At 38.9% G+C, this 13,358-nt stretch overlaps 1 protein-coding gene across 32 annotated transcripts in view; it reads left to right on the top strand.

Annotated features, from left to right (window-relative positions):
- Positions 1-11,258, top strand: part of GCNT1 (glucosaminyl (N-acetyl) transferase 1) — a 43,709-nt gene extending 32,451 nt beyond the window's left edge. For 8 of the 32 annotated variants that reach the window (XM_027964482.3, XM_027964481.3, XM_060409334.1 and 5 more), the window contains 2 exons: positions 5,481-5,618; positions 6,862-11,258. In XM_027964482.3, coding sequence (XP_027820283.1) covers positions 7,002-8,288 — 1,287 coding nt within the window. In that variant the 5' untranslated portion in view covers positions 5,481-5,618; positions 6,862-7,001 and the 3' untranslated portion in view covers positions 8,289-11,258. Of the gene's footprint in view, positions 1-312; positions 408-968; positions 1,097-5,018; positions 5,137-5,480; positions 5,619-6,861 lie in introns of all 32 variants that reach the window. The other 24 variants (XM_060409345.1, XM_042243329.2, XM_060409349.1 and 21 more) reach the window with 9 other exon arrangements.
- Positions 11,259-13,358: the final 2,100 nt, after the last annotated feature.

The raw sequence follows: 13,358 nt of genomic DNA, 5'->3' as shown, positions 1-13,358 counted from the left end.
GTCACAGGTGTAATTAGAGGCTGAACAAGAAGATTCTGATCATTTATGTATGTGAATTGTCATATAAATATGATAAATCCTTTTGCTTCCAAGTTCTGAATATATTATATCATATTAATTTATAGTGAAACATATATTATTCCCCTTTCCCTCCCTCTTCCTGCTTTGCCTTTCTTTTTATTATTAAAAAGAAATTAAGAATATATCCTAGCCACATTTAGCTCACTCTTTCACACATTTTTTTCATTGTCTTCTTTATTTTTTAGTTTATACATCTGAACCATGTGTTTATTTTCTTTTTGGCTGTTCTAGGTGATGGACAGGGAGGCTTGGCATGCTGCAATTCATAGGGTCGCAAAGTGTCGGACAAGACTGAGCAACTGAACTGAACTGAGGTCTTCATTGCTGTGAGCGGGCTTTCTCTAGTTGGGGCAAGGAGAGGCTGCTGTTTGTTGTGGTGTGAGGGCTTCTCATTGCAGTGGCTTCTCTCGTTGTGGAGCACAGGCTTCAGTAGTTGCGGCATGCAGGCTTAGTTGCCCTGAGGCATGTGGAATTTTCCCAGACCGGGGCATTGAACACCCGTGTCCCCTACATTGGCAGGCGGATTCTTATCCATTGCACTGCAAGAGAAGTCCTTGTTGTCTTATTTATATGGTGATAGTTCTCTAAATTAAACTAACGTGTGATTGAGATGAATATCATCTTTTAGAATTGGATTCATTTTAAAATACAGAGGCATGTGCTAGTGATATCTAGTAGATTTTAATTTTTAAATGCCATTATAGCACTTTTTTTTTTTTGCATTGTGAAATCTTCTAATGTTTCTTACTTATTCCAAGCTGAAATCAGGATTTGATGCTCAGTGAGTTTTGGACTTCTCTTACATGCCTCTCTTTATCTATGTATCACTGTGTAAACAAGCCTGCACTGAGTGGTACCCTTTCCCTCTACTTTATGTTTTTGATTAGCTCCTTACCGTTTTTGAGATGTTGAAGACAAAGAGCACTTGGGAGAAGAATAAAATTAGAAGGAGGCCTTTGCGTGGAACAGCAGTGTAATTCTAAACACCCAGCTGTGGCCAGTTATGTGATGCTGGGTAGAGTACACAACCCCTATGTTTCAGCACCCATCTCTCCCATTGCTCTGTGCTCCTAATATTGTTCTATTGAATCTCAAGTGAAAAACAGTGTTTACATTATTAAGACTGGTGCTTTTCTGAGCCAACCCATGGACTGCATTGTGATATTATTTTTCATCATTGTGCAATTCTAATTTCTTTGGGGGTCAATAATAATTATCTCCCTATCCCCCTTTGCTTGCTTTCTTTTCAAAATAGTTATTACAGATTCACGCCCCAAACTCTGCCAGTTGTTTAAATGGGCTTTCAGTATGCTTATTCCCATCAGTTATTCCATCCATCTCATTTTCTTTCCATTCAGCATCTCTCCCACGGCCGTATGCTATGTTTGTCTATTGGCCTGTTACACACAGCCTAAGGTGTTCCTTTACTATCATCCTGGTATTTCCTTTCTTTCCTTCTGGTGTTGTGATACAGTTTCTAGTTCTGATGTTGTCCTCCTTGGCTTTCAACATAGCTTTGATGGAGCTCATCAAAGTTCATTTCAGCTTCCTGAAAAAGGATTGAGAAGGGTAAATATTTTGAAGCTTTTCTCTTAATATGTAAAATGGTTTTATTTTATCCTTAATTTACATGGTAGTTCATCTAGTTCGAAGAATTCTCATCTGGAATTTAATTTCTTTTAGCACTTTGGAGGCATTGCTCCATTATCATCTGGCTTCTTTGTTTGGCTTTTATGAAATATGAAGACATTCTGCTTCTGAATCTTTTTCATGCAGTTTATCTCCACTCCCCCACCCCAGAAACCTACACGATAACTCTTTTTCCCCAGTGTTCTGACATTTAGTGTTTAATAAGTACGTCTTGAAAGGGAAAGTCGCTCAGTCATGTCTGACTCTTTGTGACTCCATGGACTATTCAGAATTCTCTAGGTCAGAATACTGGAGTGGGTAGCCTGTACCTTCTCCAGGGCATCTTTCCAACCCAGGGATCGAACCCAGGTCTCCTGCACTGCAGGTGGATTCTTTACCAGCTGAGCCACAAGGGAAGCCCAAGAATACTAGAGTGGATAGCCTATCCCTTCTCCAGTGGATCTTCCTGACCCAGGAATTGAACTGGGGTCTCCTGCATTGCAGGTGGATTCTTTATCAATGAGCTGTCAGGGAAGCCCTGAACCATGAGTTCAGTTCAGTTGCTCAGTTGTGTCTGACTCTTTGTGACCCCATGGATTGCAGCACGCCAGGCTTCCCTGTCCATCATCAACTCCTGGAGCTTACTCAAACTCATGTCCATCAAGTCAGTGATGCCATCCAACCATGTCATCCTCTGTTGTCCCCTTCTTTGCCCTCTATCTTTTCCAGTATCAGGGTCTTTTCCGGTGAGTCAGTTCTCATCAGGTGGCCAGAGTAATGGAGCTTCAGCTTCAGCATCAGTCCTTCCAATGAATATTCAGGGTTGATTTTCTTTAGGATTGGCTGGATTGATCTCCTTGCAGTACTCTCAAGAGTCTTCTCCAACACCATAGTTTGAAAGTGTCAGTTCTTCAGCTCAGCCTTCTTTATGGTCCAACTCTTACATCTGTACATGACTGTTGGAAAAACCATAGCCTTGACTAGACGGACCTTTGTTGGCAAAGTAATGTCTCTGCTTTTTAACATGCTGTCTAGGTTGGTCATAGCTTTTCTCTAACGAGCAAGCGTCTTTTAATTTCATGGCTGCAGTCACTATCTGCAGTGATTTTGGAGCCCAAGAAAATAGTCTCTCACTGTTTTCATTGTTTTCCCATCTATTTGCCGTGAAGTGATAGGACTGGATGCCATGATCTTAGTTTTTTGAATGTTGTTTTAAGCCAGCTTTTTCACTGTCCTTTCACCTTCATCAAGAGGTTCTTTAGTTCCTCTTCATTTTCTGCCATAAGGGTGGTGTCATCTGCACATCTGAGGTTATTTGATATTTCTGCTGGCAATCTTGATTCCAGCTTGTGCTTCATCCAGCCCAGCATTTCTCATGATGTACTCTGCATAGAAGTTAACTAAACAGGGTGACCATATACAGCCTTGAGGTAATAGTAGTAATGTCAGTTGCTCATTACTGACCGACTCTTTGCCACCCCATGAACTCCAGCCCACCAGGCTCCTCTCTCCATTGGATTCTCCAGGCAAGAATACTGGGGTAGATTGTGATTCCCTTCTCCAGAGGATCTTCCTGACCCAGGGATCAAACCCAGGTCTCCTGCATTTCAGTCAGATTCTTTACCATCTGAGGTAAAAGGAAGTCAAACTGGTTGTTCCATGTCCGGTTCTGTTGCTTCTTGACCTGCGTACAGATATTTTAGGAGGCAGATAAGGTGGTTTGGCATTCCCATCTCCAAGAATTTTCCATGATTTGTTGTGATCCTCACAGTCAAAGCGTAGTTAATGAAGCAGAAGTAGATGTTTTCCTGGAATTCTCTTGCTTTTTCTGTGATCCACCAGATGTTGGCAATTTGATCTCTAGTTCCTCTGCCTTTTCTAAATCCAGCTTGAACTTCTGGAAGTTCTTGGTTCATATATTGTTGAAGCCTAACTTGGAGATTTTGAGCGTGACCTCAATAGCATGTGAAATGAGTGCAATTGTGCAGTAGTTTGAACATTCTTTGGCATTGCCCCTTTTTGGGATTGGAATGAAAACTGACCTTTTCCAGTCCTGTGGCCATGCTGAGTTCTCCAAATTTGGTGGCATATTGAGTGCAGCACTTTAATAGAATCATCTTTTAGGATTTGAAATAGCTCAACTGGAATTCCATCACCCCTGCTAGCTTTGTTTGTAGTGATGCTTTCTAAGGCCCACTGGACTTCACACTCCAGGATGTCTGGCTCTAGGCAAGTGATCACACCATCATGGTTATCCAGATCATTAAGATCTCTTTTTGTATAGTTCTTCTGTTTATTCTTGCCGCATCTTCTTAATATCTTCTGCTTCTGTTAGGTCCATACTGTTTCTGTCGTTTATTGTGCCTATCTTTGCATGAAATGTTTCCTTGGTATCTCTAATTTTCTTGACGAGATCTCTGGTCTTTCCCATTCTGTTGTTTTCCTTTATTTCTTTGCATTGTTCACTTAGGAAGGTTTTCTTAAGTTTCCTTACTTTGTGATTCTTTGGAACTCTGCCTTCAGATGGGTGTATCTTTCCATTTTTCCTTTGCCTTTCACTTCTCTTCTTTTCTCTCTCTTTTTCTTCTATTTGTAAGGCCTCCTCAGACAACCATTTTGCCTTTTTTGCATTTCTTTTTCTTGTGGATAGTTTTGATCACTACCTCCTGTACAGTGTCATGAACCTCCGTCCATAATTCTTCAGGCTGTCTATCAGATGTAATCCCTTGAATCTCTTTGTCACTTCTACTCTGTAATCATAAGGGATTTGATTTAAGTCATATCTGAATGGCCTAGTGGTTTTTTCTACTTTCTTCAATTTAAAGTCTGAGTTTTACAATAAGGAGTTCATGATCTGAGCTATAGGCCACTCCTGGTCTTGTTTTTGCTGACTGTATAGAGCTTCTCCATCTTTGACTACAAGGAATATGATCAGTCTGATTTCAGTATTGACCATCTGGTGATGTCCATGTGTAGAGTCTTCTCTTGTGTTGTTGTAAGAGGGTGTTTGCTATGACCACTGCATTCTCTTGGCAAAATTCTCTTAGTCTTTGTCCTGCTTCATTTTGTACTCCAAGTCCAAACTTCCCTGTTACTCCAGGTATCTCTTGACTTCTTTTGCATTCCAGTCCCCTATGATGAAAAGGACATCATTTTTTGGTGTTAGTTCTAGAAGGTCTTGTAGGTCATCATAGAACTGTTTAGCTTCTTTGGCATTAGTGGTTGGGGCATAATAGTTGGGGATGTCTTAATGGTTAAGATGCTTAAGTATTTTAACAGTATCTCTCAATGTTTGCTTTCCATTAAAGATTTGGAGTGGGGTAATAGACAAGACAGTTGAAAGAAGATGAGATAAGCAGCTAATTCATCTGTAGGATTGTCTTCAGTGGACCAGTGAGCACTGGAAATTCTCACAGCAGGCGTAGAGTATGTTGACTTTTCCAATCATAGGACTATTAAGCTGTTCCTTGGCACACATTTTGGGAAGTGCTACCAGAGTTTTCTTTTAAAAAGTTCAACCTAAATTGCAGGATGTCTTCAAACCTTTAAAATGTTTATCCACAAATAGACTTTAAAAAAAAAAAAAGACTGGAGAGAAGAAAATTTTAAAAGAGAGACATCAAGTAGTCATCATTTTGAAGAAAAAAGTGAATATGTCAAATTAGTAGACCAGTATGCTTTATGAGAGTATATGTATACTTACGTGGGTGTACGTATCTCTTCAAAAATTTTTCTTTTTGTTTCACATTTTTTTTTTTTTTATTAAAAAGACTCATGGGACATAACACCACTACTGGATGCCTGGTACATTTACGAAACCTGACTGCATGAGAAGCACTCTTCATGGGCACAGAATGTTACCTGGAATCCGAGAACTAAATGATCCTGACTTTTCTTGATTTTAAATGGTAAAGTCCAAGTACTTTTGTTAATATTATTCTGTACTAATAATGGTCGATTATTTTTATTTGTATTATCAATATTCACAGATTATTTCCTAATTAAGCATTTAAAAATTCTAGTGCTAATTCTGGTGTTAAAAATTTTTCAAATCTCTATAAATCTGGTTTTGAGAGAGTTGATAGTATTTGACTTTCTTTGTTAGAACCAGTTGCCAAGTAATAAAATTGACTTTTGAGAATGAAACAGCATCTGTATGTTTGTAAACATTTTCCAGAATAAAAGTGGGCTGGGCTCCTGGAATTTGAATACAGAGAGTCTTTCATAAGTTACAATTTGCATACGAGTGTTGTTTTTCAGCAAGGCTTAATTATTATAACCTGTTATAACCAGTGCAGGAAATACAAAGCTGTTTCTCTATTTTGGGTCATGTATATTTTCTCTTCCTGTGGTGCCTGGTATGGAACTGAACAAAGTGAGATCAACCCAAAACAGTTTCAAATCTGACCTGGTTTCACCTGAACTTTTCTGTTCCACTTTGAAAACCCAGTTGACCTGCTTTTCCTTCAGAGATTCTTAGCATCCACAGTCATTTCTGAACATCTCCTTCAGTGGACCCCACTCCTAAGTTGATGAAGAGTAGATTGGATCTGAACTCTTCAAATATTTGGGGCTGCTGATGCCAACTGATGGACACTAATGGATGCGTCTGGAGAAACCCTGATTAGTAACAATTTCAAGGCAAGTGGTGCTAATTACCACTGGCCCAGGATCAAAAACTCACCAACTGAGACTTCCCTGGTGGCCCAGTGGTTAAGACTTCGTGCTTCCACTCAGGGGGTGCAGTTCAATCTGAGATCCCACATGCTGTACAATACAGCCAAAGAAAACAAAGAGCAACAATAACCCCTCCCTCCCCTGCAGAGTGAACACCAAAACTCGCCCTATGGAGAATTCAGTAATTACAGCTTAGGTCTTCAACTGTATTTTGCACCTCAATATACCTGAGAGGCAAAGTGTTGATTATAGGATATTCTAGCATATCCTTGTACTCAACTTTTTAAAAAAGGTAATCTGGCATTAATACTATTTAGAGATTATGGGTATCCTTTAACACTTTTCTCCGATTGACCCACTTTGTTTTTGTCTTCTGACCTCGTAGCAAAGAGGACAGTTTTTGAACCTGATGAGAAGATGTCACAAAAGATTCTATTTATATATGTGTGTGTACCGTTTCTATTTTTCTCTTAGTGCTATCATCCATTTCAAGATGCCTTTGCACTTTTGATAAATGCAAACTGACAAATCTCCAGACCACGACAGAGAGGAAATCAGTACTGCTTGAAGCCTGGAAGACTACTCTTAATAAAGCCAAGTCCCCAGTTGTTGAAATGCTGAGGAAGTTGTGGAGGAGGAAACTTTTTTCTTATCCCACTAAATACTACTTCTTATTTCTTGCTTTTTCGGTGGTCACATTCACTGTTTTAAGAATTCATCAAAAGCCTGAATTTGTAAATTTTGGACATTTGGAGCTGTTTGAAGAGAATCCTAGTAGCAATGTTAATTGCACCAAAATTCTACAGGGTGATGTAGATGAAATCCAAAAGGTAAAGCTTGAGAGTCTAACAGTGAAATTTAAAAAGCGCACTCGATGGACAAACGATGACTATATAAACATGACTGGTGATTGTGCTTCTTTCATCAAGAAGCGCAAATATATTATAGAACCACTTAGTAAAGAAGAGGCGGAATTTCCAATAGCATATTCTATAGTGGTTCATCACAAAATTGAAATGCTTGACAGGCTCCTGAGGGCCATCTATATGCCTCAGAATTTCTATTGTATTCACGTGGATAGAAAATCAGAGAAATCCTTTTTGGCTGCAGCTGTTGGCATCGCATCCTGCTTCAGTAATGTCTTTGTCGCCAGTCAGCTGGAGAGCGTGGTGTATGCGTCCTGGAGCCGGGTTCAGGCTGACCTTAACTGCATGCAGGACCTCTACCGGCTGAATGCAGGCTGGAAGTACTTGATAAATCTCTGCGGTATGGATTTTCCTATTAAAACCAACCTGGAAATTGTCAGGAAGCTCAAGCTGTTGATGGGCGAGAACAACCTAGAAACGGAGAGAATGCCATCCCATAAGAAAGAAAGGTGGAAAAAGCATTATGAAGTCGTGAATGGAAAGCTGACAAACATGGGGACTGACAAAATACATCCACCTCTTGAAACACCTCTGTTTTCAGGCAGTGCCTATTTCGTGGTCAGTAGGGAGTATGTGGAGTACGTGCTCCAGAACCAAAATATCCAAAAGTTTATGGAGTGGGCAAAAGACACATACAGTCCAGATGAGTATCTCTGGGCCACTATTCAGAGGCTCCCCGAAGTCCCAGGGTCATTGTCCTTAAGCCAAAAGTATGACATGTCTGACATGCAAGCGATTGCCAGGTTTGTTAAATGGCAGTACTTTGAAGGAGACGTTTCCAAGGGTGCCCCCTACCCGCCGTGCAGCGGCGTCCACGTGCGCTCTGTGTGCGTTTTCGGAGCTGGTGATTTGAGCTGGCTGTTGCACGTGCACCACTTGTTTGCCAACAAATTCGACACGGACATCGACCTCTTTGCCATCCAGTGTTTGGATGAGCATCTGAGGCATAAAGCCCTGGAGACGTTAAAACCCTAAATGTTGTAGGCGGTTTTAGAAATATTAATAAGGAGGCAGGAGATCTACCCCCATTTGATTCTTGCGCCTCCAGAATCCAACTGGATTCTTCAAGCCAGAGAAGCAACATGGTTTCTGCAGAGCAGGGTCAGTTAGAAAGGCTGTATCCTTAAGCTTGGACTTACAGTTGATGAGACACTGAGGCAGGTTGCAAGGCATTGTAGGGGAAGGTAGCTGGGGAAGAGGCTGAAGGCAAGCTAGCCTTTTAAAGAGCTCAGGGACTTTAAACTCTTTTAAGATTTGACTTGTGCCAAAATTACTTGGAGAGCTTTAAATATGAGGGGTTTTCCTGATTTGAATAGATTTATAGCAATAACCCAATCGGGATATAATTTATCTTGTAGATTATGTTTGTTGAAAAAAAAATTTGACTTTATTCTAAATGATCTTGTAAATGATTGACTTTCTACTGTTACTTTGAGCTATGTTGTGTATCTATATATGCCATCTCAGGGAACTTGAAAAAAATGGGCTTGACTGAATGTGAATATTTCTCATTTTTGTTTTTAACAATGTATATGTGTTTTTAAAAGACAAAAAGAAACAGTTTCTAGTTTAGTTGATTCTGTGAATCATCTTAGGTTACTTAAGAAGTTAAAGTATCTTGGGTTGTTATAGTGTCTACAGAGTAACACCCAATTTTTTCAAATATGTCTCTCCTCCTCCTCCAGTCTCCCCACACTCTGCTATCCAGATGTATATAAACTAGTTTTCATAGTGACCCATATTACAGCCTCAGTTCTCTTTGGTTTGGTAGTAATTGGCCTGTAGAACTAAGAAAGGGTGAAGAGTCATATGAGTGTTAAAAAGCAGCAATCTGTACTATCCCCAGAAATTAAGGATATTGCTCTTTGGATCAGCTTGTGTCCATGCTCCAGACTCTTGCATCCAGCTGCCACTTCTGTCACCCTTTGAAAGGAAGTGGCTTCCCCCACTTCTTATTTCTTCAAGTTACCGGCCCACTGGTTAGTCCTTAGCTCTTGCATTGTAAGTTCCCTTCTCTCTCAGAACCTATGAGGAGGGGAAAGATGTGCTGTTGTACCACCTGGTGTGCTTGAAGGCCTGGGAATCCTAAAGAGGAACACTAGGTTTGAGACAGATTGTCTCAGTATTGATATTATTTTTAGCATATAGTTTTTACTCTTTTAGCATATACTTTTCACCAAAAGACAGATTTGTGGTTGCTATTGCTATCTCATATCTAAAAGAAAATGAAGATTTTTTTAAAAAGCACCAACTTGCACTTTTTCTAAGGTGATAGCATTCAGCCAAAGATCTAATAGGACATAGGAAGTTTTTATCATTACCTGAGATGTCAAAAAAGAATTAAATTCATGAATTTTATTGTTAAAGCTTAGCCAACTTAAATAGTATATGGGAAGTTCATAATATCACACAGTGTTCAGGCATTCAACTGAGAAAACATTTTATTCCATAGAGTTAGGAAAGTTTTATCTTACAGAGAGATTTGTTATACCAACCCTCCTGAATGAAAGTTTCACACTTTGGGAGACTATCATTTGTAAACATGCAAGTCAGTGGATTGCTGTGGTTTGCATGATTTAACATGGCAGCCAGTGTTGGACCAAGAAAAATATACCCACATTGAAAATTCAAGACGTGATGTCAATGAGGGCATTATACGCATAGCGTTCTGTCTCTGTTGACTTCTAAACCAACTTGTTCTTTTAATGCATGTCGCGTGTCTCTCTCATGCTCTCTTTTAGAAGAAAAGTTTTATCTGTGAGTTGTGCCTTTAAAAAAAAAACAAACTCTAAAACTCGTGATTTTCGGTGACATACTTCATGTCTATGTCTTGTGTTTTCTTCTTTTGTGGTGTCTTCACTACTATACTATAGACATTTTCAGGGTTTGTTTTTTTTTTTTGAATATTTGCAAAGTTATAGGAAACTTAAAAGTAATGGTACAGTGAACATTATATAACCTTCACCTGGAGTCATTGGTTGTTAGCTTTGTGCCTATGTACTTTCAATTGTATGGATTTTTAAATTTAACAAAATTGAAAATTGAAAGTTAAAGTTTATAAATATCTAAAGGTATCATTCATAGCACTGCTTTTATTGTAGTGTGATTAAATCTTATTAACATTTAAATTGGCAGCTTTGAGGGATTTTTTTCCTCCCCATAGACATAAAAGCAATGATTTTAGAATCCATTTCCCCAAGCCCCACACTAAAACTGTGGACCCACCATCTTTTATGAAACTCTGGTAACTTTTCTTTCTAGAAAGTTTGCTTATTTATATGTGTCTGAATATTACCCTATTGCTAATAGCTTTACAGGGATTATATAGCCATTAGGACTCTTAATTTTATGCTTTTCAACATAAATGAAATTCATACTAGTGGGACAAACAACTGGAAGAGTCAAGAAGATGGTTTCAAAAGGAAACCCATACTGCATTCAGGAGGAGCAGAAATGTAAGTTCTTTGGGAAAGATAAATTCCTATATTTCAGCTATTAAACACTAATTTCTTTTACTGTCATTTGAGGTCTTGTATAGGGAATTATTAGAAATTGTGTTCCCAAGTCCTTGAACGTACAGAAACTGCAGTTTTTTAATGGAAGTATTCTAGTTAATGAAGTGCTGTTCAAGATTCATGTTAAGAATAGAGTTAACAAAAAATGGTTCTTCCTTGACAGGCGATTACCTAGGCTCAGACCATGGTAAGCCACCACTCAGCCTTGAAAATCAACTACTATTGTCTCTAAACATGTGTTGATATTTGTGTCATTCAAATACAATTTACTTAAAGAATGTACATGGATGTTTTTGTAGTCATTTAGGGGAGGAAGAAGCCATGTTTTACTTAATTTCACCAGCAGAGTAAACTGACCTGAACTTTTTTAGTTGGCTTAGAAAAGTAAAAATCATTTCTCATTATGGTAAAAATAAATCAGTAAATGCAAGACTTTTGTGACACGTGTGTTACTGTGGGTTTTACTCTTTTGAATATGAGTGTGACTGAATGCATTTGGAAGTAGTCATTTCACCATTAAAATCAGCTATTCAGAAACTGGTGCCTTATCTCCACAGTTCAGTTCAGTTCAGTCACTCAGTCGTGTCCGATTCTTTGTGACCCCGTGAATCGCAGCACGCCAGGCCTCCCTGTCCATCACCAACTCCCGGAGTTTACTCAGATTCACGTCCACCGAGTCAGTGATGCCATCCAGCCATCTCATCCTCTGTCGTCCCCTTCTCCTCCTGCCCCCAATCCCTCCCAGCAAGTTAGTCTTATTTTGTTAGCTACATAAGTTAATATTTTTTTGGTTAGCTACAAGCACCCCAATATTAAATTTAGTAGTTGGATCTGATAGTTTGTAACCAACAAGTGTTTTGTGTGAGTAGTTATTCAAAACATAAAAATTTATTCTTTAGGCAGAAATGTCTGAGAGAGAGGGTATTGTCATGGTAAAAAGTGTAACACAGTTTATGCCAAGAGCTAGACAGGAGACTTTAGAAGAATGCAGTTTAATAGCCAGTGTTGCTTTCTGGGCCTCACTAGCTTTAGCTTATATCTGCTGAGGAAGGTTATGTCTGCTGAGGAACAGTGACCATAAATACTAACAGGTTGTTACTTGTGGTCTGAATGTGGAGAGCACACCAGAGGGAAAAGGGAAGTCCCCCCCCCCCCCCCCGGCCCCTTCCCGAGTACTGAGTGCCAGCTCCAGATGTCTCCTCACCTGATCTGGTAAACCCTTCTGTGTGCTCTTCATGAGTGTCCCTCAGTCATGTCTGACTCTTGGTGGCCCCATGAACTGTAGCCCACCAGGCTTCTCTGCCCATGGAATTCTCCAGCCAAGAATACTGGAGTGGGTTGTCATTCCCTTCTCTAGGGGATCCTCCTGACACCAGGATCGAACTTAGGGTCTTCCTGCATTGTAGGCAGATTCTTTACTGTCTGAGCTACCAGGCTGACTCTGGGTGCTCTTTAGCCCCACTTTATTTTATTTATTTAATTGGAGTGTAATTTCTTTACAATGGTTGTGTTAGTTTCTGCTGTACAATGAAGTGAATCAGCTATATGTATATATAATCTTTAGCCTTGTTTTAGATGAAACAGACTCTACAGTGTGGCACAATTGATTAACCTCAGCTCTTTCTTGAAAGCTTGAGAGCTTTATGTATCATTTTTAAGTCTGCTTGTCAAGGATTTAATTTTAATATATGCTTAAAGTTCTCAGAGCTTATCATCAGAATATTGATTTACTATTTTTCAGTGTAATAAAAGCCAAACTATAAATGAGTTATAAGTATTGGGAAAGAAAAGGCTGTTTTCATTAGTGCAGATGATAGTCCAAGTTGAATGCTCAGGAATCTGGACTTGAAATTAATGAGACATTAGCAAATACTGCCACACATGCAAAAACCAGTTTTTCCATATTCAAGCAAAAAAAAAAAAGTTGTTTTAAGGTGTAAGGGGAATAGGTTATCTTTGATCATGGCAAGAAGCTCTGTAAAATGTATAGACAAACCTAAGATATGTGTGGGACCTGATGAATAAAATACTTCAGTAGATTAAAAAAATTTTTGCTCCTAGCTGGTAAATATTTTAAATATGTCCCTTCTGCCCAGATTAATCCATCATTCAAATATAAGTGCAGTGTCATATTCTCAAAGGGTTGGTAAAATTGTTCTGAATTTCATCCAGAAGGAAAAAATGTGTAAGAATAGCTAAGAATGCTTTGAAAGGGATTAATAAAGTCAACTAATACTATATATAAAGCCATATTTTAAACATAAATGTTAAGAGAGTATTATAAGTTATAATTAAACTCTCAGACTGAAAACAGTAATAGCCCAGAAATAGATGCTGGTATATATAAACCATTGCATAGCAACCATCAGAACATGGTAAGGAAGAGGGGACAGGGATAAACTTACTTAATAAGTACCTATTTGGAAAACATTAAATTATAACTTTGTAATGTGCACAAAAATCCAGATGGATTAAGGATGAAAATAAATTGGAAGAACTTGTTGGTGAATGTCTTTGCATGTAACGGAAT

The sequence above is a fragment of the Ovis aries genome, chromosome 2 (assembly GCF_016772045.2).
Source record: "Ovis aries strain OAR_USU_Benz2616 breed Rambouillet chromosome 2, ARS-UI_Ramb_v3.0, whole genome shotgun sequence".
NCBI lineage: Eukaryota > Metazoa > Chordata > Mammalia > Artiodactyla > Bovidae > Ovis > Ovis aries.
Note: the sequence above shows the minus strand (reverse complement) of the source record. Positions and strands in the feature narration are given on the sequence as shown.